The sequence below is a fragment of the Bufo gargarizans genome, chromosome 8 (assembly GCF_014858855.1).
Source record: "Bufo gargarizans isolate SCDJY-AF-19 chromosome 8, ASM1485885v1, whole genome shotgun sequence".
NCBI classification, from domain to species: domain Eukaryota; kingdom Metazoa; phylum Chordata; class Amphibia; order Anura; family Bufonidae; genus Bufo; species Bufo gargarizans.
In genome coordinates, this window is record NC_058087.1 from 106,668,503 (window position 1) to 106,695,361 (window position 26,859).

At 45.5% G+C, this 26,859-nt stretch overlaps 1 protein-coding gene across 4 annotated transcripts in view; it reads left to right on the top strand.

Moving 5' to 3' along the window:
• The window catches only part of LOC122945248 (glucose-1-phosphate thymidylyltransferase-like), a 341,472-nt gene that overhangs the window by 283,851 nt on the left and 30,762 nt on the right, over positions 1–26,859 (top strand). For all 4 annotated transcript variants that reach the window (XR_006391102.1, XM_044304264.1, XM_044304266.1 and 1 more), the window contains exon 6: positions 19,005–19,102. Coding sequence is in view for 3 of the 4 variants with exons in the window: in XM_044304264.1 (XP_044160199.1) it covers positions 19,005–19,102 (98 nt within the window). In the remaining variant the exon portion in view is untranslated. The remainder of the gene's footprint in view (positions 1–19,004; positions 19,103–26,859) is intronic.

Genomic DNA, 26,859 nt, shown 5'->3' on the forward strand with positions numbered 1-26,859 from the left:
TAGATCAGCAAAGGGAGAAGGTAAGTCTTGATCAGATTCACCCTTTCCCTGAGGGTCAAAGACCAACGCTTCCACTGGTCAACCTTCTGAGCGGCGATCTTAAGCCTGTCATCCCAATTTTGGGTGGGATAATCCCCATGGCACAATTGGATGCCTAGGACTTTTCCTGGCGACTGGGGCCCTGGAAGGGTGTCCAGGAGATCGAAAACTTGATCACCCCCTCCCAGCCAGAGACTCTCACACTTATCCCGATTTATCATGGACCCGGATGCCTCCGAGTAGCGGTCCACCTCAGACATCACGTACTCCACCTCCCCTCTCGAGCACACGAAAACAGTGACATCGTCAGCGTACGCTACTGCTCCCAGAGTGGCTTCTGGTGCTGCCGGATCCATCCTGACTCCCGCCAACGGACCACAGCCCATCATCTTAAGAAAGGGATCGATCGCGAACACGTATAGAAGCGGGCTCAAAGGACAACCCTGACGAACGCTAGACCCAACCTCAAAAGAGCAGCCAGACCAACCGTTCACAAGCAGGAAACTCTCCGCCCCCGCATACAAGGTCTTTAGCTAATCAACAAACCCCCCCCTGGCAGGCCATACTTCAGAAGGACCGACCATAGGTACTCATGGTTCACCCAATTAAACGCCTGTCTGTAGTCAAACAAAGGTGCAACATCTGGTGACCAGCCTGTACCACCCACAGACCAACGGCCTGTGTGAACGGTTTTATGGCACCTTAAAGCAGATGCTTAAGATGTTGGTCGACTCCCACGGGCGTGACTGGGAGCGGTACCTCTCACATCTACTGTTTGCCTACCGAGAGGTCCCACAGGCCTCCACGGGGTTCTCCCCCTTTGAGCTCCTGTACGGGCAACGTGTGCGGATGCCCCTGGCTCTGGTGAAAGAGGCCTGGGAGGGAGATGTAGCCACCCATGGAGTGTCGGTCGTCGAGTATGTCATGCGCTTCCGGAACAAGATGCAGGTCTTGTCAAAGCTGGTGCACGATAATATGGAGCAGGTGCAGGCTGACCAGAAGCGATGGTATGACCAGAACGCTTATGAGAGGACCTACCAGGTGGGGTAAAAGGTATGGGTACTGGTCCCCGTACCTCAGGACAAGCTTCAGGCGGCCTGGGAAGGCCCATACCTTGTGCATCAGCGCCTCAATTCCGTGACATACCTGGTCACCCTGGACCATGCCCAAGGAAGGCAGAAGGCCTTCCACGTGAACATGATGAAGGCCCATCATGAGAGGGAGGCATGTGCCCTCCCTGTCTGCAACCTCCCCGAAGAGGGGGAGGAGGAAACCCTCCTGGACATGCTCGCCCAGGTGAAGGCTGGTGGGTCCATCGAGGATATGGAGGTGGGCCAACAGCTCTTGAAGGACCAACAGTCAAAGCTATGGGCCACCCTTCACCCCTTCCGGGAGTTGTTCAGCAACAAGCCCGGAAGGATGGAGTTGGCCGTCCATCACGTGGACACTAGGGATCACCCCCCAATCCAGCGTTCAGCATATCGGGTTTCCTTGGAGGTGCAGCAGCACATGCACCAGGAGATTGACGAGATGCTGAAGCTGGGGGGTCATCCAGGCATCCAACAGCGCTTGGGCTTCGCCTGTGGTCCTCGTCCCAAAGACGGACTACAGGGGACTCAACGCTGTCTCTGTCACCGATGCGTACCCTATGCCACTCATCTATGACCTGCTCGATCCCTTGGCCGGGGCCCGGTACCTGACCATCATGGATCTGAGCCGGGGGTAATGGCAGATTCCCCTGACCCAGGAGGCGCGGGAACGCTCTGCCTTTATCACCCCCTTTGCATTGTACGAATCCACGGTGATGCCGTTCGGCATGAAGAATGCCCCTGCCACTTTTCAATGGATGGTCAACACGCTGTACCTGGATGACATTGCAGTCTTCAGTCCCACACAGGAGGATCACCTACAGCACTTGACGCAGGTGCTGGGGCGGATCCACCAGGCAGGCTTGACCATCAAACCAGAAAAGTGCCAGCTGGGCATCAGCGAGGTCCACTACCTGGGGCACCGGGTAGGCGGGGGGATCCTTAAGCCAGAACCCGGGAAAGTGGATGCTATCGCATCTTGGCCAACCCTCAGGACCAAGAAACAGGTGATGTCCTTCCTGGGCACCGCCATGTACTATAGGAGGTTCATCCCCCACTATAGTAGCCTGCGAAGCCCTTGACAGACCTTACCAAGAAGAAGCTGCCCTCCGCAGTCGATTGGACAAACGACTGCGAGGCGGCCTTCCGGGCGCTAAAGGCTGCCCTCTCGAGCTTCCCTGTACTACAGACAGCCGACTTTACGTGGCCGTTTATAGTACAGACCAATGCAAGTGATTTTGGCCTCTGTGCCGTACTCAGCCAGGTTGACACTACGGGCCAGGAACACCCCGTTCTGTACCTGAGTCGGAAGCTGCTGCCGAGGGAGGTGGCGTATTTATACGGGCACCGCTTCACTGTGGAGACTAACCACAATCCCCTCAGCTGGTTAAACACCGTATCCGGGACAAATGGGAGGCTGCTACGCTTGAGCCTAGCTCTCCAGCAGTATCACATGACCATTTGCCACAAAAAGGGCCGTGACCACAGGAACGCCGATGGGCTATCCCTGCAAGGAGAGGGTGCGGATTGGCGCACGGGGGAACACAGGAATGTGCTGCCCCCTGGTGCCCTCTAAAAGGGGGAGGTGTGAGGAATATGGATTAATATTTACTGTCAGCCATGTCTTCACACACACATTTGCTGACAGATAGCAGAGGTAGTGAACTGCACAGGAGGGCCCTGCTTCAAAGCCCAGCTAGCCATGAAGAAAGGCCCAGGGATCCAGGCTTCAAGGAGGCTGCAGGTGGAGAATGTCACACCTCAATCAGCCAGTTTGGAGGCAAGCTAAATCCTGCAGCAAAACCCCCCGAGCAGCCCTTGCCAGGATCAATGATACCTTCCAGACATGTTGGCTCCTACATTTTATAAGGAGTTATGAGTCGCCCGGCCATCGCAGGTGCAAACCGGATACATATTTATGTCCCGGTGGCCACGATGTACGTGCCCATGGTCTTTGTTTGATGGGGCGATGCCAGGGAGAGATGTCCATATCTCCCCACAGAAACCAAATAATGGTACCATGTTTGGACTCTAGTTGTAGCCGGAACCCAGGCGGATCAATTGGGCCCAGAACCATCTTCCTGCTACATTCTGGTCTGGGGCTATAAGCCCTAAGGGGTTTTATGGGTCATTTGCTCCCAGCACCAAAGAAGGAGGGGTGGACCCTACCCATAGGCGGGGAGGGGAGCGGCCGGATACAGGTCATAAGCCCATGCAAGCCAGAGAGCAGGGTGTCTTTTCTGAAGGGGATCACATCATGCCAATGTGTTTGGCGAGACCAGGAACCAGCTGATCTCACTGCCTCCACGTGACTGCAGCCAAGGACTATTCCACCCTTATGACCCAAAGGAACTTTCATTTACCCGGTAAATGACTTTTACTCTGCTTAACCCTGTTGTACCCATATAACATGTATCTGTAACCTCAGACCACTGTATATATTCTCTGCGTATATTGTGTTATTTCTAGTGTGCCCTTACAGCGATTAAATATATAATTTAATCTTGTGCTGTCTTGTATCACGATCACGAATCCCCACGTCCGTGTTTTGGCCTAGTTATAAGCTACCGTAGGTTGGTTTCTCACCTTATATAATCCCGTTAGCGGACCGGGCTTATAACAAACAAGAAGCTGGTGGCAAATTATATGAGCTGAGACAGCACTGTTTTCACTGCGGCTGTTAAAAAAGGCTCTCAGCTTGTTGCCTCTCTGTGCCAGCATGGACAGGAGGTGTATGTGTAAACTGTACCAAGCTGACCTTACCTGCTCCTCTGGAGGGCGTAATGTCACATTTTTGGTAACCTGTGACCATACCGCGTCTCGTGAGCTCGACTTAGTCAAGTGGGCACGAGGTGTGGTATTCGTCACATTAACCCTTTAGGTGCTCAACAAGAATTAATGGAAAATGGGGATGAAATTTCCAAATTTCACTTTTTTGGCAGATTTTCCATTTTATTCATTTTTTTCCCCACTAACAAAGCAAGGGTTAACAGCCAAGCAAAACTCAATATTTATCGCCCTAATTCTGTAGTTTACAGAAACACCCCTATATGGTCGTAAACTGCTGTGCGGGCACACGGTATTGTGCAGAAGGAATGGAACGCCATATGGTTTTTGGAAAGCAGATTTCACTGGGATAATTTTAAGCTGCCATTTCATATTTGAAGACCCCCTGATGCACCCCTAGAGTACAAATTCCAAAAAGTGACCACATTTGCTATTACACTTTATGTGATGTAAGGTAACAAAACATTTTTTTTTGACAGTTCATGTGATATTTTTATAAAGCAGGTTCTTCAGGACGCGGCGTTACCTTATATGTCAACTTTTTTTTATTTATGTAAGTTTTACACAATGATATATTTGAAACAAAAAAAATTCATGTTTTAGTGTCTCCATAGTCTGAGAGCTATAGTTTTTTTCAGTTTTTGGGCAATTGTCTTAGGTAGGGTATCATTTTTGCGGAATGAGATGACGGTTTGATTTGTACTGTTCTGGGGTGCATATGACTTTTTTGATCGCTTGCTATTACACTTTTTGTGATGTAAGGTGACAAAAATGGCTTTTGACACCATTTTTTTTTTTTTTATGGTGTTCACCTGAGGGGTTAGGTCATGTGATATTTTTATAGAGCCGGTCGTTACAGACGTGGCAATACCTAATATGTATACTTTTTTAAATTTAAGTTTTACACAATAAGATAATTTTTTAAACCAAAAAGAAATTATGTTTTTGTGTCTCCCTAATCTGAGGGCCATCATTTTTTTTAATGTTTTAGGCGATTGTTCTAGGTAGGGTATAATTTTTTGCGGGATGAGGTGACGGTTAGATTGGCACTATTTTGGGGTGCATGTGACTTTTTGATCGCTTGCTATTACACTTTTTGTGATGTATGGTGACAGTAAATGGCTTTTTTGACACCATGTTTGTTTTATTTTTTTTACGGTGTTCATCTGAGGTGTTATTGTCATGTGGTATTTTTATAGAGCAGGTTGTTACGGATGCGGCGATACCTAATGCTAGTTTCACACTAGCGGTAGGGGAGTCTGGCAGGCTGTTCCGGCGGGTGAGCAGCCTGTCGGATCCGTCCTGACCCTAGTTCACGTGTGCACCAGGACTGCCGCTCCGTCCCCATTGATTATAATGGGGTTGGGGGTGGCGTTCTGGCGGCAGCAAGGCGAGAGGCAGCCGGACTAAATAGTCCGGCTGCCTCTCGCCGTGCTGCCGCCGGAACTCCGCCCCAACCCCATTATAGTCAATATTCTTTTTACTTTATTTTGAGAAATGGACGCTTTTTTTAACTTACTTGAAACTTTTTTTTTACACTCTTTTTTTTTCCCACTCTGGGACTTAAACGTTTGGTGGTCTGATCCCTTTTACAATGCATCACAATACTTCATTATTGGCTATGCAAAGCCTTCCTCAGACACTGTGCCGCAGTGTGATGTGGATATGATGGTGAAGAGAGGGTAATGGTTGTGCCAATGGAAACGGAGCTATGCTCCAAATACACCAAATTGGGTGTCCTTGCTCCAAATACACCAAAGCATAGCTCCGTTTCCATTGGCACAACCATTACCCTCTCTTTACCATCATATCCACATCACACTGCGGCACAGTGTCTGAGGAAGGCTTTGCATAGCCAAAAACGTTTACACACATACTGCCGTATGTTATTAGACTTTATTTTTGAAACAAAAAATAAATAAAAAAAAACATAATAATAACATCTATATATATATATATATATAATAACAATATATATATATATATATATATATATAAAATAACATAATAAAAAATAAAATAAAAAGAGAAACAGAAAGAATATCCTACTTATCTGCTGTGATCTTTGTAAATATATTACCCGGGGTGGGAACCCTATACACAGCAGCAACCGACTGTTTGCAAAAACAAATTTTTGTTTAAAAAATACTTTATTATTGTGATGCATTGGCTGTAAGTTTATTACATCCCGGAAGGCATCGGGCTGCCTTCCCTGCCATCGGGTCCCCGCAAGGACATCGCAGGTGCCGCAGTCAGAGCTGACCGCGGAAAATCAAGGGTTAATGCGCCGGCATCCGTGATTTCACCGATGCCGGCAATGCAGCAGGGGTCCGGCTATCGGTGACTGCTGGATCCCGGCCGCTGATCCATGTACAGCGCTGGTCTTTAAGTCACGGACAACTGCGCCATACATGATATATCTGCAGCTATTTATCATACAGACAAAAGAAAGGCACAGTTTTAATGAGCACGATGAGCCCTACCAGGCAGTATGTCTGGTTTAACCGCCTCCGGACCGCCTAACGCAGATGTGCGGTCCGGAGGCGGCAGCCCTGCGCACGACGACGCATATACGCGTCATCTCGCGAGGGCCGGGATTTCCTGTGAACGTGCGCACACAGGCGCGCGCGCTCACAGGAAAAGAAGGTAAGCGAGTGGATCTCCAGCCTGCCAGCGGCGATCGCTCGCTGGCAGGCTGGAGATCTGAATTTTTTAACCCCTAACAGGTATATTAGACGCTGTTTTGATAACAGCGTCTAATATACCTGCTACCTGGTCCTCTGGTGGTCCCTTTTGTTAGGATCGACCACCAGAGGACACAGGCAGCTCAGTACAGTCGCACCAAACACCACACTACACTACACCCCCCCCCGTCACTTATTAACCCCTTATAAACCCCTGATCACCCATGATCACCCCATATAAACTCCCTAATCACCCCCCTGTCATTGATCACCCCCCTGTTATTGATCACCCCCCTGTCAGGCTCCGTTCAGACGTCCGTATGATTTTTACGGATCCACGGATACATGGATCGGATCCGCAAAACACATGCGGACGTCTGAATGGAGCCTTACAGGGGGGTGATCAATGACAGGCGGGTGATCACCCATATACACTCCCTGATCACCCCCTGTCATTGATCACCCCCCTGTAAGGCTCCATTCAGACGTCCGTATGATTTTTAAGGATCCATGGATACATGGATCGGATCCGCAAAACACATGCGGACGTCTGAATGGAGCCTTACAGGGGGGTGATCAATGACAGGCGGGTGATCACCCATATACACTCCCTGATCACCCCCTGTCATTGATCACCCCCCTGTCATTGATCACCCCCTATAAGGCTCCATTCAGACGTCCGCATGTGTTTTGCGGATCCGATCCATGTATCAGTGGATCTGTAAAAATCATACGGACGTCTGAATGGAGCCTTACAGGGGGGGTGATCAATGACAGGGGGGTGATCACCCTGATCACCCCCTGTCATTGATCACCCCCCTGTAAGGCTCCATTCAGACGTCCGCATGTGTTTTGCGGATCCGATCCATGTATCCGTAAAAATCATACGGACGTCTAAATGGAGCCTTACAGGGGGGTGATCAATGACAGGGGGGTGATCACCCTGATCACCCCCTTTCATTGATCACCCCCCTGTAAGGCTCCATTCAGACGTCCGCATGTGTTTTGCGGATCCGATCCATGTATCAGTGGATCCGTAAAAATCATACGGACGTCTGAATGGAGCCTTACCAGGGGGGTGATCAATGACAGGGGGGTGATCAGGGAGTCTATATGGGTGATCACCCCCCCTGTCATTGATCACCCCCCCTGTCATTGATCACCCCCCCCCCCCCCCCTGTAAGACTCCATTCAGAAATTTTTTGGGCCCAAGTTAGCGGAAATATATATATTTTTTTGTTTGTTTTTTCTTACATATTCCACTAACTTGTGTCAAAAAATAAAATCTCACATGAACTCACCATACCCCTCACGGAATCCAAATGCGTAACATTTTTAGACATTTATATTCCAGACTTCTTCTCACACTTTAGGGCCCCTAAAAAGCCAGGGCAGTATAAATACCCCACATGTGACCCCATTTAGGAAAGAAGACACCCCAAGGTATTCCATGAAGGGCATATTGAGTCCATGAAAGATTGAAATTTTTGTCCTAAGTTAGCGGAAAGTGAGACTTTGTGAGAAAAAAACAAAAAAATATCAATTTCCGCTAACTTATGCAAAAAAAAAAAAAAAATTCTATGAACTCGCAATGCCCCTCATTGAATACCTTGGGGTGTCTTCTTTCCAAAGTGGGGTCACATGTGGGGTATTTATACTGCCCTGGCTTTTTAGGGGCCCGAAAGTGTGAGAAGAAGTCTGGGATCCAAATGTCTAAAAATGCCCTCCTAAAAGGAATTTGGGCACCTTTGCGCATCTAGGCTGCAAAAAAGTGTCACACATCTGGTATCGCCGTACTCGGGAGAAGTTGGGCAATGTGTTTTGGGGTGTCATTTTACATATACCCATGCTGGGTGAGAAAAATATCTTGGTCAAATGCCAACTAACTTTGTATAAAAAAAATGGGAAAAGTTATCTTTTGCCAAGATATTTCTCTCACCCAGCATGGGTATATGTAAAATGACACCCCAAAACACATTCCCCAACTTCTCCTGAGTACGGCGATACCAGATGTGTGACACTTTTTTGCAGCCAAGGTGGGCAAAGGGGCACACATTCCAAAGAGCACCTTTCGGATTTCACAGGCCATTTTTTACAGATTTTGATTGCAAGGTAATTCTCACACATTTGGGCCCCTAAATTGCCAGGGCAGTATAACTACGCCACAAGTGACCCCATTTTGGAAAGAAGACACCCCAAGGTATTCCGTGAGGGGCACGGCGAGTTCCTAGAATTTTTTATTTTTTGTCACAAGTTAGCGGAAAATGATGATTTTTTTTTTTTTCTTTTTTCCTTACAAAGTCTCATATTCCACTAACTTGCGACAAAAAATAAAAAATTCTAGGAACTCGCCATGCCCCTCACGGAATACCTTGGGGTGTCTTCTTTCCAAAATGGTTGTGGCGTAGTTATACTGCCCTGGCAATTTAGGGGCCCAAATGTATGAGAAGAACTTTGCAATCAAAATGTGTAAAAAAATGGCCGGCGAAATCCGAAAGGTGCACTTTGGAATATGTGCCCCTTTTCCCACCTTGGCTGCAAAAAAGTGTCACACATTTGGTATCGCCGTACTCAGGAGAAGTTGGGGAATGTGTTTTGGGGTGTCATTTTACATATACCCATGCTGGGTGAGAAAAATATCTTGGTCAAATGCCAACTTTGTATAAAAAAATTGGAAAAGTTGTCTTTTGCCAAGATATTTCTCTCACCCAGCATGGGTATATGTAAAATGACACCCCAAAACACATTCCCCAACTTCTCCTGAGTACGGCGATACCAGATGTGTGACACTTTTTTGCAGCCAAGGTGGGCAAAGGGGCACATATTCCAAAGTGCACCTTTCGGATTTCGCAGGCCATTTTGTACACATTTTGATTGCAAAGTACTTCTCACACATTTGGGCCCCTAAATTGCCAGGGCAGTATAACTACCCCACAAGTGACCCCATTTTGGAAAGAAGACACCCCAAGGTATTCCGTGAGGGGCCTGGCGAGTTCCTAGAATTTTTTATTTTTTGTCGCAAGTTAGTGGAATATGAGACTTTGTAAGAAAAAAAAATTAAAATAAAAATCATCATTTTCCGCTAACTTGTGACAAAAAATAAAAAGTTCTATGAACTCACTATGCCCATCAGCGAATACGTTAGGGTGTCTACTTTCCGAAATGGGCTCATTTGTGGGGGTTTTCTACTGTCTGGGCATTGTAGAACCTCAGGAAACATGACAGGTGCTCAGAAAGTCAGAGCTGCTTCAAAAAGCGGAAATTCACATTTTTGTACCATAGTTTGTAAACGCTATAACTTTTACCCAAACCATTTTTTTTTTTTTTGCCCAAACATTTTTTTTTTATCAAAGACATGTAGAACAATAAATTTTGCGAAAAATTTATATATGGATGTCGTTTTTTTGCAAAATTTTACAGCTGAAAGTGAAAAATGTCATTTTTTTTGCAAAAAAATCGTTACATTTCGATTAATAACAAAAAATGTAAAAATGTCAGCAGCAATGAAATACCACCAAATGAAAGCTCTATTAGGCTACTTTCACACTTGCGTTCGCAATTCCGCTCGTGAGCTCCGTTTGAAGGAGCTCACGAGCTGACGCGAACGCCTCCGTCCAGCCCTGATGCAGTCTGAATGGAGCGGATCCGCTCAGACTGCATCAGTCTGGCGGCGTTCAGCCTCCGCTCCGCTCGCCTCCGCATGGACAGGCGGACAGCTGAACGCTGCTTGCAGCGTTCAGCTGTCCGCCTGGCCGTGCGGATCCGTTCACACTTACAATGTAAGTCAATGGGAACGGATCCGCTTGAAGATGAGCCCATATGGCTCAATCTTCAAGCGGATCGGTCCCCCATTGACTTTACATTGAAAGTCTGAACCGATCCGCTCAGGCTACTGCGAACTTTGAAATTTTTCTAAGTTATTAATGCAGACGGATCCGTACTGAACAGAGCCTCCGTCTGCATTAATATGATCGGATCCGTTCAGAACGGATCCGATCAAGCGCAAGTGTGAAAGTAGCCTTAGAGAGAAGAAAAGGAGGTAAAATTCATTTGGGTGGTAAGTTGCATGACCGAGCGATAAACGGTGAAAGTAGTGTAGTTTCTAGCGGGGTTTTATCTAGCGGGGCTGAAGTGGTTAATAGGGTTGACCTGCTTACAGAGCCTCTTTAAGTGGATTAATTTTTAATTTCCTATTTGTTTTGGTATCACCAGGATTCTTTCTTATTCCTATTTGTTTTGGTATCACCAGGATTCTTTCTTATTTTTCTTTCATATTTACTCTGGTCCAAAAATCACAATCCCACTTTGTCAGCTGACTTTATAACTATCTGATTGTTTTCCTCCAGTTTTTTGAGTGCTTCTTTTTCATCAAATTTATATTTTTTGTTTGGTATCCATTTCTACCAAGCCTTTTAGTACTCCCCTTTGAAAAGCTTCCGAACATTAATTTTCTTAGTTTTTCGGATAAAATGATGACTTACTCTTTTAAGATGTAGGGGTATGGGGATCCTTCTCTATATTTAGTAGATTCTGGTTTGCTGTGTTCAAGATCATGTATTTGAAAATATATAATTTTCTCACGTATTTATGAACATCTAGCTATAATTGGAATTTGTTGCCTCTAAACATCGGGGCAAATCTGAGACTCTAGCTCAGTACGTGTGTTTCATCCTGTGTGAGTTTGTAAGTACTGAGAATGAAGAGCCCTATATCTTCTCTCACTTGTTTTTTGCTCACGGACATAACTCGTTCTAAACTCGTCTTTTCTCTTTCCAGTTGTGTTCCCCTGATGGTCTGATGGGGAAAATGTTCTTCCTGTAATTGTTCTTGTCTTGATTCCTCAAACCTACTGTACTTGTGATCTCTACTCTTTCTTTTTCCCCAAAAACTCTCTTTCCTTTTTCAGTATTTTTGTGAGCTGACTCTCTGTTATACTGTATGTTCTTGGTCGTCAGGTGTCTATCCTGGTTCCATCTTCCAGGTTGGTAAGTAGATTGATAATCGGTTCTGTAGCCTCCTTCGTTTCGGGGTCTCCACGGTTGGCGATATGTATTATTGCCACATCTGCAATTTCCTTTACAACCCTCCCTGTCTCCAAAACCAAACCTCAGTCCTGATGGTTGCATGGGGTGGATGGGGCTGATGGTGAAAGTAATTCTCATTCCTGTAATAACTATGATTTTGATGATAATAGCTCCTATTTCCACCATGGTATTGTCTATTTTTTCTCAGGAGTCTTCCGTAATTGTGTCATTTTACTCCAAATTGTTTAATTTTTGTGACCATCTGTTTTCCCTTGCATGGGTAAGATTGTAATTTTTTTCTTCATGCTTACCCTCTCCAGTTTTATATTTTGGCTTTTTATAATCTTCAGTGATTCTTTAATATTTTCTGTTTCTTCATTTTCGCTACCAATTCTGTTTTCATTATTTCTTCCTGACATTTCGTGGAAAGTTTATTATATTCTACCATCTCTTTATATGGTTCCAATTTTACTTTTATTTTTTCTATCTCCCCTTAGAGTTTGACTAGTTTCTTTTTTCTTTTGTTAATGATGAACCTGATGGTGTTAAGCCCACGGTCATTTAGAAATTTCTCTCAATCGTCTAAATCATCTGGATCAAAATAATTAAAAGGGAGTTGCCACCTAAGACCCTCAAAACTAAGTATTGAAAGAAAAATTGTACAGATTGAACGAGAGAAGCAATATAGAGGAATGGAGGAAGTGATTGGGTGATGTGAACATGTGATTCCATTCATGATTTTGAATAGGGGAGGTGTATACGATACAGAGCTCCCTGATTGGTGGGAGTAATCCCACTTGTTACAAAACAGAGGCAGCAAGGCTTAAATGGAAGACACTATTTGTTATAGTAAACACGTGACCCATTGAGAGTAATAGTAAGGGGCAGGTACCCTTACAATACTATTTATTATGTATGTAAGAAGTAATGTAATAGTACTAGTGGTGATCACTATAACCCCCTCCCAGAACTGATTGAATATATGGTTTGCCCCTGAAGAAGTGGAGCGAAACCCGGGTTGGGCATATTCAAATTATATTTTTTACATGCTGTTATGCAAGTTTTATTGTGTAAGTGAATAAATTGTCATTGCTTTATCTGTTGTAGTAGATTTTCGCTATGTGGCCAATCTTTTGATCGAGGGTTACCACACAGAAAATCACCAGGTCTTGAAAGGGTTAATAGAAACCATCTGAATTTTACCAAGTACCCAGCCTATCTTTCTTGCTGCCACTGCTGATGGCTGCAGTGCCGAACTCCTCTACTTTTCTTGCGCTTACCTGTTTATTTATGCTTCATGAATACAAACCTATGTATTTTGTAAACTGCAAATCTGCAAAGTACTGTCCATGTGTATCTCGCAATTTCCATGGGCCCCATTGTAAAAAAAATCCTATTCTATGGATATATGGATGCAGACAGCACACTGTATGCTTTCTACAGTGTTTGCTGCCTTTTTTAAATGAATGGTTCTGCATTCAATCCCCCCAAAAAGCGAATTGGATGCAGGGAAAAAATACAGTTGTGTGCATGAGGCCTTAGTGAACGTCAGGAAAATAGAGAATAGTGCTCCAGTGATCAGCACTGGCAGTAAGTGTGCAGCGTCCATGTGTGTCTATAACTGCTTAGTTAGAGCTGGGCATATAGAGCATGACATACAGGGACACTGTACACTTAAGGTTTCTTTACACGGAAAGACAGTCTAGCAGATTCTCGGGAAGGAAGCATTCTGCTGATCGCTAGCAGAGAAGACCGTTGCATTTACATGCACTGATCTCCTCCAGAGTATAAGGAGGAGTGATTGCTAATGCCATTGCTCGTTCACGTGTGCACCAGGACTGCCGCTCCGTCCCCATTGACTATAATGGGGTCGGGCGCGGAGTTCTGGCGGCAGCAAGGCAAGAGGCAGCCGGACTAAAAGTACTTTTAGTCTAGCTGCCTCTCGCCGTGCACTGCCATGCTGCCGCCGGAACTCCGCCCCAACCCCATTATAGTCAATATTCTTTTTACTTTATTTTGGGAAATGGACGCTGTTTTTATTTTTATTTTTTTACTTACTTGAAACTATTTTTTTCCCACTCTGGGACTTCAACTTTTGGTGGTCTGATCCCCTTTACAATGCATCACAATACTTCATTATTGTGATGCATTGGCTGTAAGTGTATTACATACTGTAATACACTTACAGCCTGTTTGCCTGTGAGATCCAGGGGGCTGGATCTCACAGGCTCTCCCGGAAGGCAGCCACGATACCTAAGGAAGGCATCGGGCTGCCTTCCCTGCCATCGGGTCCAAGCAAGGACATCGCAGGTGCCGCAGTCAGAGCTGACCGCGGAAAATCAAGGGTTAATGCGCCGGTATCAGTGATTTCACCGATGCCGGCGCATGCAGCAGGGGTCCGGCTATCAGTGACTGCCGGATCCTGGCCGCTGATCCATGTACAGCGCTGGTCTTTAAGTCACGGACATCTGATGCACTGATCTCCTCCAGAGTATAAGGAGGAGTGATTGCTAATGCCATTGCTCTTCCCCATACTGTCTCGTTGTTTCCCAGCAGCAGATGCTGTTTACACAGCACGATCTGCCACTGGGAAACAATGATCTTGGAGCTTTACAGGGGGGTGATCAATGACAGGGGGTGATCACCCCATATACACTCCCTGATCATCCCCCTGTCAGGCTCCATTCAGACATTTTTTTGGCACAAGTTAGCGTAAATTGATTTTTTTTTTTTTTGTTTTTTTCTTACAAAGTCTCATATTCAACTAACTTGTGTCAAAAAATAAAATCTCACATGAACTCACCATACCCCTCACGGAATCCAAATGCGTAAAAATTTTTAGACATTTATATTCCAGACTTCTTCTCACGCTTTAGGGCCCCTAAAATGCCAGGGCAGTATAAATACCCCACGTGTGACCCCATTTTGGAAAGAAGACACCCCAAGGTATTCTGTGAGGGGCATGGTGAGTTCATAGAAGTTTTTTTTTTTCTTTTGGCACAAGTTAGCGGAAATAGATTTTTTATTTTATTTTTTTTTCTCACAAATTCTCCCTTTCCGCTAACTTGTGACAAAAAGTTCAATCTTTCATGGACTCAATATGCCCCTCAGCGAATACCTTGGGGTGTCCAAAATGGGGTCATTTGTGGGGTATTTGTACTGCCCTGGCATTTGAGGATCTCCGCAGTCATTACATGTATGGACAGCATTAGGAGTTTCTGCTATTCTTCATATATTGAGCATACGGGTAATGATTTATTTTTCGTTCAGCCTCTCCCTTTCCGCTAACTTGGGACAAAAATTTCAATCTTTCATGGACTCAATATGCCCCTCAGCGAATACCTTGGGGTGTCTTCTTTCCAAAATGGGGTCATTTGTGGGGTGTTTGTACTGTTCTGGTACATGTATGGCCAGCATTAGGAGTTTCTGCTATTCTCCTTATATTGAGCATACAGGTAATGAGATTTTTTTTTTCCGTTCAGCCTCTGGGCTGAAAGAAAAAAAATGAACGCCACAGATTTCTTCATTCGCATCGATCAATGTGGACGAAAAAATCTCTGCCAAAAAAAAAAAAAAAAAAAAAAAAAAAAAGGAGGGGAAAGGCGTCTGCCTGGACATAGGAGCTCCCCCGAACATCCGAACCCACTCAGCTTGTTTGCCCTGGCAAACCCGATTTCACCATTCACATCAATCGATGTGGATGAATAAAACATTGCCAGGATTTTTTTTTTTTATATACAAAGCTTTTGCCAAAGCATATGAACACCAACCCTCAGCTCATAAGCCTCGGCAAACATATCTTTTTTTACTGCAGAGGAGAAATCTCGTCTTGCAGCGCCGCATACACCGACTTTTGTGTAATCTAACAGCAGCGCAATGCTTCTGTGAGAATGCACATCAGTGCTGCAGCTGGTTCATCAGTTGGTCCACCTAGAAGGTAAAAAAAAAAAACAGGCCGCAACGCAATAAATTTATTAACTTTATATAACATTTGAACAGAATATTAACTTTTATAAATTTTATTGAACTTTTGGAACAGAACATTAACTTTTTTGCTTACCGGTGATTATTTATTTATTTATTTTTTTACCTTTATAGGACAAACCTCTCCTTCCCCATGGGACAATGTGCAAAGCGCAAATCGCACAGAGATGTGGCAAAGTACATTATGCACTTTGTCCCAGGTAAAAGGAGAGGTTTGCAGCAGCTGTGAGTGAAAGGGCCCTAAGAGCCCTGTGTGCCTGTCCTGTGTGATGCAATCCCTATGCTAATAGTGTACCTGTGTGTGGTACTTCCAGAAACACTCCCCTAAGCATAGGGCAGGGTGGCCAGGGCAGTCAGGACACAAATAGCGGGTGTCACTCCTTATTCCACTCCTGCTACATACACAACATCTTTTTCGGGGTGGCGCTTGGTTTGAGGTACCAGCAAAGACATTGGGGAAATGTCGCTCGTGTAGAGGTCTCACTACACTGGTGGATAGGGCCACGGAACCTCCTGGATACAGGAGGTTCTCGATGATCTCTTCCTGAAATTTGAGGAAGGATCCTGTTCTCCCAGACTTACTGTAGAGAACAAAACTATTATATACAGACACCTTCTTATACCTGCGTCTGGTGCGTCGGGAAAGTAAATAAGGAGCCAACATCTGGTCATTGAAGTCCACCCCTCCCATGAGCAAATTATAGTCGTGGACCGAGAGGAGATTTTCAATGACACTGGTTGCTCGTTCAATTTGTATTGTCGTGTCTGTGTGAATGGAGGAGAGCATGTAAACGTCGAGCAGTTCTTCGTTACACAAGGCAGCCCTCTCCCCCCTTGCAAGACGGGTGGTAACGAGCCATTGGGGGAAGCTCCGGTGACTAGGTTGTGCGGTGCCACAGCAGCCAATCTGTTCTAGAAACAAATGCCTGAAGAGGGGCACACTTGTGTAGAAATTGTCCACATAAAGATGGTACCCCTTGCCAAATAAGGGTGACACCAAGTCCCAGACTGTCTTCCCACTGCTCCCCAGGTAGTTAGGGTAACCGTCCGGCTCCAGGGTCTGATCTTTACCCTCATAGACTCGAAATTTGTTTCGTATAGCCTGTGGCCCTTTCACAGAGCTTATACAATTTGACCCCATACCGGGCGCGCTTGCTTGGGATGTATTGTTTGAAGCCAAGGCGCCCGGTAAAGTGTATCAGGGACTCGTCTATGCAGATGTTTTGCTCTGGGGTATACAAATCTGATCTGATGACACCAAATTTGGTGTTAAGGTGGTCTATGAGGGGCCAAATTTTGTGGAGCCGGTCAAAAGCTGGGTGGCCTCTGGGACGAGAGGTGCTGCTGTCACTAAAGTGCAGGAAACGCAGGATGGTCTCAAATCGTGTCCTGGACATGGCAGGAGAGAACATGGGCATGTGATGAATTGGGTTTGTGGACCAATATGACCGCTATAAATTGAGTGGCATGCTGGTTTGTTTTTGCCACGACTAAGTCAAAGAGCTCCGCAGTCAAGAACAGCTCAAAAAACCCCAGTGCCGATCCGATCTGTCTCAACCCGAACTCCAGACTGGGCGGTGAAAGGGGGAACTACTGGTGCGGCTGAAGTTGGGGGGCTGCCAATCAGGGTTTGCCAGCACCTCAGGGACTCTAGGGGCTCTATGGGCCTGCCTGTGCGGTGGCTGCGATGGGGGAACTAATGCACATGCCACCGTACCAGCTTCAACTTCCCTTCTGGTGCTCGCCACTTCACCATGTTGTACGGCAGTGCTGGTACCAGGTCCAGGATGGGCTGCGATGCTGGTGTATGCCTCACCACGTAATCCTACAGCGCCTGCCCCACTCTGCTGCCCTTGAAGATGATCCTGTGCAACCTGTGGTCTAGCAACACGGGGCCGGGTACGCCTGGTGGTATCAGGGACCTCAACCTCATCGTCCGAACTTTGGGTCAGACTGTCACTGCTTTCTACAGGTTTGTATTCTGACCCGCTGGATTCGTCTGATGAGGGTTTCCATTCCTCATCCGACTGTGTCAGAAGCCTGTAGGCCTCTTCAGAAGGATACCCCTTACTTGCCATTTGATCAACTAAATATAGGGGTTATTCCCTGAGACTACCCAAGAAAAAAAGCAAGCCTGTCATACAAATGGGAGGCTAGCGAAGTACCGGAAGCCGCTGTGATTGATAAAAAAAAATCTGTTTTGATATTTTTTTATCGCCACAGTGCTTGTAAAGTGATTGTGCAGTGATAAAAAAATAAATAAAAATGTTGTCGCTGCGGTGGGGCGCGTGTGGGTGAACGCATGATCAGGCCTGATCGGGCAAACACTGCGTTTTGGGTGGAGGGCGAGCTAAGGTGACACTAATACTATTATAGATCTGACTGTGATCAGTTCTGATCACTTACAGATACTATCAAAGTACCAATGCTGATTAGCGATACGCTAAACAGCGAATCAGTGACGCTAACTACCTAACAAAGGGGCCTAAACTAACCTAAAACCTAACCGTCAATACTAGTGAAAAAAAAAAAAGTGACAGTTTACACTGATCACTGTTCCCCCTTTCACTAGTGATTGACAGGGGTGATCAAGGGGTTAATTGGGGTGATGGGGGGGGGTTGATCTGGGGCTAAATGTGTGGTGTTTGTGCACTTAGTGATTTGTGCTCCTCTGCTGGGACCAACCGACGAAAAGGACCAGCAGAGGAGCACAGAAGCCATTTAACACATCATATTTATAAATATAATGTGTTAACTGGCTTGTGATTCGTTTTTTTGAAAATCACCAGCCTGCCAGCGATGATCATTGGCTGGCAGGCTGGTGACTAACTCCTCCTGCGAATTTTGCCGGCCCGCAATGCGCATGCGCGGGCCGGCTTTGCGCGTCATCTCGCGAGATCACGCGCCCGAGCGTCAAGGAGGAATGAATCGACCGCCTCCGGACCGCAATCCTGCGTTAGGCAGTCTGGAGGCGGTTAAAGATTGGTGGACCTTCACTATGTGCCTAGTCCATGTGCCTGAACTGAGATCTACGCCAGTCATTGACTGTCATAAATTTCAGGGTTCCAACCAGAAAACTCGTTTTGAAGATGACAAATGTGGCAGGCTGCCTGTCCTGACCCTCCCTCTCCACACCCTCTTGTCAGGAAAGTGATAAGATCAGTGGAGTAGACAAATATTGACCCAAATTTAACACTAACATGAAGTAAAATGTGTCACAAGAAAACATTCTCAGGATTGGTTAGATAAGTAAAACATTCTAAAGTTATTACGACATAAAGTGACATGTCAGATTTGCAAAAATAGACCTGTGCTCAATCTTGAAGGCGTTAAAAGGAAAAAATATAATTTCTAAGAAAAGATATATAATAATAATGATTGACACATTTTTCTACCAGATACAAAGAAATATGGTATATTGGAGGCAGATGAAAGCTACAGAGTCAGAGCTATAAAGGAAAAGCCAAAGGCCATGGATACAGCATCTAGACAAGCAGTAAGATTTGCTTAATTATATAGTTATTTTGTTAATTTCTGTGTCATGTAATTAGAAATCATTTAAAGTATTTAATCACTTAAAGGAATTGTCCCTTCAAGATATAATTGGGACCCCACTATACGTGCTAGACTTAACAGTCATTAATGAGGAGCAATTTGTTGAACATAAGCCAAACATGTATTGCATTAGTAGAAATAAACAAGTTCCACAGCTCACCTCTTTCCCATGCACTCCCACTAAAAAGCACTGCACGTGACTCTGCTGGGCCGACTCCCAGATAACATAATGTGAAGAATACTCTAAAAAGGTGTCCAGCAAACGATTAATCCATTAAAAACTTTGTCAGCTTTATTTTCAAAAAATGTAAATCAAAGCGTACATATCAACAAATAATAAAAGGTGGACAACCCCTTTAATGATATCTTCCCAGATGTTCTAGGACAGATAAACAGCTAATGGCAGAATATCTAGTGATCTGTCATTGAAGAGGATAATGATACCATCCAAGTCAGTGGAAGGGTTAATGTTCAACACTTGGTGTGCAATGAGGTCTTGAACTCTCCAGGCTCCATCATTTTTCTGGCTGTTCCACTGAAATGAATGGGAGCAGTGCTGCAATAATAACCAGCTCCTTCCAGTACATGGATGGAGCTTTGTAGTTCTGGCATCAACTCTAGGGGTACTCAGAACAGCTAATTGGCGGGTTTCAGGATGTCGAATATTGATGGCCCATCCTGATGGCCTATCCGAGAAAACCCCTTTAACGCAAATTCCCATTGAGAAATTTACAGTGTATTTTTATAGCCTTTAGGAGAAGTATAATTTGACAGTGTGTACCTCAGAACAGAAAAGGCTGTGCACACCTTGCATATGGTCTAATAAAGAAAGCATTATAGGGCTTCAGATGGCGACCAAAATGGTCGCCAATGCGACTTAGAACTTACAAATGGCGACAAGACTTTTTAGTCTTGTCGCCATTTGCGACTAGACCCGCCACCGCAGCTCTGCAGTTGAATACAGCAGTGGGGCACGGGAGACGATAGTTCTCTGTCCCGCCGCCGATGTTCTCAGCAGCGCAGTGGAGGAGTCTCTCCCTCCCCTCTGTGCTGCCGTCGCCAATATGAAGAGAGACAGGAGGAGAACGGGAGGGGCTACTGTATTTGTATTAACAGGTCAGTTAACTTCATTGGTGGCGCAGTGCGCCCTCCGAAACACCCCAGTATAATAAACATTGGTGGCGCAGTGCCAATGATGGTTAAAAAATAATAATATTTACTCACCTCCTCCAATTGATCACGTAGCTGCCGGTCTCCTGTTCTTTCTTCAGGAACTGTTAAAGGACCTGTGGTGACGTCACTGAGCTCATCACATGGTCCATTACCATGGTGATGGATCATGTGATGAGCACAGTGATGTCACCACAGGTCCTTTCACAGGTCCTGAAGAAAGAACAGGAGACCAGCAGCTACGCGATCAATTGGAGGATGTGTCACCGCCAGTTCTGTGAGAAGGTCTGACAGACGTCCTTCTCTACCTCTTGCATGATGTTCTTTGTTTTGGTTTCACTTTCTCATCTCATTTCATTCTCCCAGGTGTCACCTATTTAGACTAATCCTCTTTCCTTTATATTTCCTCCCATACTGCCTCACTTTGCGGTTTATACTACTTCTTGGGTTGAAGTGTTCACTGATGGAGGCTTCTGCTGCTGCTTCTTCAGATAAGTCCTTTCATTTATTGTGTTTCCTTGCTGGCTTGATTCTAGGTGACCCTGACTCCCTCCGTATGAAGTGCAGGGAGCCGGTGGTCGTGTCCCCTCACTATTATAGGGTTTTCAGGTGTCACAGTCTTAGGTACGTGGGCATACAATCGTCTACCTTTGAGACCCTTGTATGTGCTTAGCAGTCAGGGTGAGCTCTTAGGGTTTTATAGGGGTCACCTATATGCTCCTTAGTTTGGGATCAAGCCAGTCGGACGTTTATTCATAACTTCCAGCTATCTGCAACGTCATCCGTGACATTATAAACCGCCTTTACCGTCTTAAGCATGGATCCGGTTTCAGCCTTGATTGACCGCATGCAAGGTCTTTCACTGGAGGTAGCAGATCTCAGTAAAACTGTGTCTCAGTTTCAGGTGACCAGTTCTGCTTGCGTTCATGGAGTTTGTTCCGAGCCTAAGATCTCGCTTCCGGATACATTCTCCGGGGGTAGTGAGAATTTTGTTCGCTTTAGAGAGGCTTGCAAACTCAATTTTTGCCTACTTCCCCATTCCTCTGGTGATGAGGAGCAGAGGGTGGGGATCATCATCTCGCTGCTCAGGGATAACGCTCAGTCTTGGGCCTTTTCGCTGCCGGTGGGGGCACGGCCCCTCCAATCGGTGGATGAATTTTTTGTAGCCCTGGGGCAGATATATGATGACCCAGGTCGTATTGCTCTGGCTGAATCTAAACTGCGTCTTTTATGCCAGGGTAAACAGTCCGCAGAGATATATTGTTCTGAATTTCGGAGATGGGCAGCTGATACTGGTTGGAATGATGCTGCACTCCGAAGTCAATTTTGCCATGGTCTTTCAGAGGGATTGAAAGATGCATTTGCTTTTCATGAGAGACCTGCCTCGTTGGAGTCTGCCATGTCTCTAGCTGTTCGTATTGACAGGCGTCTTAGAGAGAGAGGAGAGACCACTCCTTCCTGTCATATTCAGCCCAAGGACAGTCATTCAGTACGCAGGGGTCTCAGTCTCTCTCAATCCCCTCTGAGCAGGAGGCCATGCAGCTGGGTTTGATTGCCTCTGATAGTAGAGGATTCAGCTCTCATAGGAGGGTTTGTTTCTATTGTGGGGGTATAAATCATTTGGCTAATGTTTGCCCCTCTAGGAGATTCATTGAGTTTTCTGAGGGTAATAAAAAACAAACAAAAAAAACCTCTAAAAACTTTCCATTTGCTACTATTTGCAAGGTTGATGCGGAAATTGAAGGTTTGACGTTTGCTTGTAGTTACCATTTTCTCCTACCTGCCAGGGTGGCGCTAGACAGCAAGAACATTGTTTGTGAGATTTTTGTAGATAGTGGAGCAGCTGTCAATCTCATTGATAATCAATTTGCTATAACGCATGGTTTCCAGGTATGCACTTAGCAAAAACAGGTATATCCTTTTCCAATCTATCCACTTTCTCAATGATCGTTAAAGGGCATACAGGTCCTTCTAAAAAAATTAGCATATTGTGATAAAGTTCATTATTTTCTGTAATGTACTGATAAACATTAGACTTTCATATATTTTAGATTCATTACACACCAACTGAAGTAGTTCAAGCCTTTTATTGTTTGAATATTGATGATTTTGGCATGCAGCTCATGAAAACCCAAATTTCCTATCTAAAAAAATTAGCATATTTCATCCGACCAATAAAAGAAAAGTGTTTTTAATACAAAAAAAGTCAACCTTTAAATAATTATGTTCAGTTATGCACTCAATACTTGGTCGGGAATCCTTTTGCAGAAATGACTGCTTCAATGCGGCGTGGCATGGAGGCAATCAGCCTGTGGTACTGCTGAGGTGTTATGGAGGCCCAGGATGCTTCGATAGCGACCTTAAGCTCATCCAGAGTGTTGGGTCTTGCGTCTCTCAACTTTCTCTTCCCAATATCCCACAGATTCTCTATGGGGTTCAGGTCAGGAGAGTTGGCAGGCCAATTGAGCACAGTAATACCATGGTCAGTAAACCATTTACCAGTGGTTTTGGCACTGTGAGCAGGTGCCAGGTTGTGCTGAAAAATGAAATCTTCATCTCCATAAAGCTTTTCAGCAGATGGAAGTATGAAGTGCTCCAAAATCTCCTGATAGCTAGCTGCATTGACCCTGCCCTTGATAAAACACAGTGGACCAACACCAGCAGCCCAGACCATCACTGACTGTGGGTACTTGACACTGGACTTCAGGCATTTTGGCATTTCCCTCTCCCCAGTCTTCCTCCAGACTCTGGCACCTTGATTTCCGAATGACATGCAACAGTCCAGTGCTGCTTCTCTGTAGCCCAGGTCAGGCGCTTCTGCCCCTGTTTCTGGTTCAAAAGTGGCTTGACCTGGGGAATGCGGCACCTGTAGCCCATTTCCTGCACACGCCTGTACACGGTGGCTCTGGATGTTTCTACTCCAGACTCAGTCCACTGCTTCCGCAGGTCCCCCAAGGTCTGGAATCAGTCCTTCTCCACAATCTTCCTCAGGGTCCAGTCACCTCTTCTCATTGTGCAGCGTTTTCTGCCACACTTTTTCCTTCCCACAGAGGTGCCTTGATACAGCACTCTGGGAACAGCCTATTCGTTCAGAAATTTCTTTCTGTGTCTTACCCTCTTGCTTGAGGGTGTCAATGATGGCCTTCTGGACAGCAGTCAGGTCGGCAGTCTTACCCATGATTGCGGTTTTGAGTAATGAACCAGGCTGGAAGTTTTTAAAAGCCTCAGGAATCTTTTGCAGGTGTTTAGAGTTAATTAGTTGATTCTGATGATTAGGTTAATAGCTCGTTTAGAGAACCTTTTCATGATATGCTAATTTTTTTAGATAGGAATTTTGGGTTTTCATGAGCTGTATGCCAAAATCATCAATATTAAAACAATAAAAGGCTTGAACTACTTCAGTTGGTGTGTAATGAATCTAAAATATATGAAAGTCTAATGTTTATCAGTACATTACAGAAAATAATGAACTTTATCACAATATGCTAATTTTTTGAGAAGGACCTGTAGTTCACAATATCCATTTGACTGTGGGTGATGCTCATGTTGAGGATATGTCATGTTTCGTCCTAATCGGATTACCTACTCCTCTAGTGTTGGGGCTACCCTGGCTCACTAAACATAACCCCACCATTGATTGGCAAGCAAGGCAAATAAATGGTTGGAGTGACTTTTGCAGAGAGAATTGCCTCACGGCGTCTCTTTCAGAGGTTTCTACCAAGACTGTGCCATCTTTTCTCTCTCTGAATTTACGTTTATGTTTTCCGAGAGTGGTGTCCAGGAGCTGCCCCCTCACCGGGAGTACGATTGCCCTATTAATCTCATCCCAGGTGCCAAAATCACGTTTATACAATCTCTCCCAACCTGAAAGAGTCGCTATGCGTACTTATATCTCTGAGAGCCTGAGAAAGGGACACATCCGACCCTCGAAGTCACCTGTTGCCGCATTTTTATTATTTTTTTGTTAAGAAAAAAGATGGTTCTTTAAGACCTTGTCTGGATTTCAGGGAGCTTGAACCGTATCACAATACGTGACCCATATCCGCTTCCTCTGATCCCAGACCTGTTTAACCAGATTGTTGGGGCTAAAGTTTTTCTAAGTTGTATTTAAGAGGGTTATACAACCTAGTCAGGGTCAGGGAAGGGGACGAATGGAAGACGGCCTTCATACCCCTGAGGGTAATTTCGAGAATTTGGTTATGCCCTTTGGTTTGATGAATGCTCCGGCCGTCTTCCAACATTTTGTGAACAGCATTTTGTTATCATTTAATGGGGAAATTTGTACTGGTGTATCTAGATTACATTTTTATTTTTTCTCCTGATTTCAAAAGTCATAGGGACCACCTACGTCTGGTCTTGCTCATTCTGCAGGAGAATAAATTGTACGCTAAACTGGAAAAATGTGTGTTTGCGGTTCCGGAGATTCAACTTTCTTGGTTTTCTTCTCTCCGCTTCTGGTTTTCGCATGGGCCCTGAGAAGGTCCGCGCTGTGCTTGATTGGGAGCTTCCTGAGAATCAGAAGGGCGCTGATGCGGTTTTGGGGTTTTGCCAATTATTACAGAAAGTTCATTTTGAATTATTCCTGTTGTTAAGCCACTCACTCATATGACTAAAAGGGGGTAGATTTTTCCTCCAGGTCACTAGATGCCCTTAAGGCCTTTTCTAGTATCAAAGAGTTTTGCTTCCGCTCCCATTTTGGTACAACCTGATGTCTCTCTACCTTTTATTGTTTGAGGTGGAAGCTTCTGAGGTGGGTATGAGTGCGGTCTTATCTCAGGGTCCCTCTCCTGCCAAATGGCGACCGTGTGCTTTTTTTCTCAAGGAAACTCTCCTCTGCAGAGAGAAATTATGAAGTGGGAGATAGGGAGTTGTTGGCCATCAAATTAGCTTTTAAGGAATGGCGCCATTGGCTAGAGGGAGCCAGACACCCTATTACTGTGTTTATCGACCATAAGAATCTGGCCTACTTGGATTCAGCCAAGCGTCTGAACCAGAGACAGGCCAGATGGTCTTTGTTCTTTTCTAGGTTTAATTTTTTTGTCACGTTCCGCCCTGGGGTTAAAAATGTGAAGGCTGATGCCCTGTCACGTTGTTTTCCGGGAGTGGGGAACTTTGAAGACCCGGGTCCAATTTTGGCTGAAGGGGTGGTCGTCTCTGCTCTTTATCCTGATTTGGAGGCAGAGGTTTAGGCGGCCCAGGCAGAGGCTCCTGATCTTTGTCCTCCTGGGAGGTTGTTTGTGCCTCTTGCTTTATGACACAAGGTTTTTAAGGAGTACCATGATACTGTCCTTGTGGGGCACCTGGGGAGTAGAGCCACAGTAAATCTCATTGCTCGGAGATTCTGGTGGCCAGCTCTTCGTAAGACGGTTGAGGATTTTGTGCCAGCCTGCGAGACCTGCGCTCGTGCCAAGGTCCCTCATTCACGGCCATCGGGTTCTCTCCTCCTGTTACCCATCCCTTTCCGTCCTTGGACGCATCTGTCCATGGACTTCATTACGGACCTGCCTCGTTCCTCAGGGAAGACTGTGATTCTGGTGGTAGTGGACCGTTTTAGCAAAATGGCGCATTTTGTTCCTTTTCCTGGGTTACCCAATGCTAAGACGTTGGTGCAAGCGTTTGTTGATCACATTGTTAAATTGCATGGCATTCCTTCAGACATTGTTTCTAAAAGGGGCACGCAATTTGTTTCCAGATTCTGGAAGGCCTTCTGTTCTCGCTTGGAGATTCAGTTGTCATTTTCTTCTGCTTTTCACCCGCAGTCGAATGGTCAGACCGAACGCATCAATCAGAATCTGGAGACATATTTGCGCTGTTTTGTGGAGGAGAATCAGGAGGATTGGTATTCTTTTTTGTCCCTTGCTGAGTTTGCTTTAAATAACCGTCGCCAGGAGTCCTCTGATAAGTCACCATTTTTTGGTGCATATGGGTTTTATCCACAGTTTGGGACATTCTCTGGAGAGGGGTCTTCTGGTTTACCTGATGAGGAGAGATTTTCCTTGTCTTTGTCATTTATTTGGCAAAAGATTCAGGGTAATCTGAAGAGGATGAGTGAATGAGTGAGAGATATAAGCGTGTGGCGGATAAGAGACGTGTGCCTCATCCGGACCTGAATGTGGGTGATCTGGTGTGGTTGTCTACAGAGAATATCAAACTGAAGGTTCCCTCCTGGAAGTTGGGTCCTAAGTTTATTGGGCCTTACAAGATCTTGTCCATCATCAATCCCGTTGCCTTCCGTCTTGATCTTCCTCAGACTTGGAAGATCCATAATGTTTTCACAGGTCCCTATTAAAACCTTATGTCCAACCCACTGTACCCTCCTCTTTGCCTCCTCCTCCGATTTTTGTTGATGGTAATCTTGAATTCCAGGTCTCTAGGATTGTGGATTCTCGCATTATCCGCGGTTCTCCAATACCTTGTTTATTGGGAGGGTTATGGTCCTGAGGAGAGGATGTGGGTCCCAGTGGCGGACATTTAGGCCACTCGTCTCATCAAGGCTTTCCATAGGTCTCATCCTGAGGAGGTGGGTTC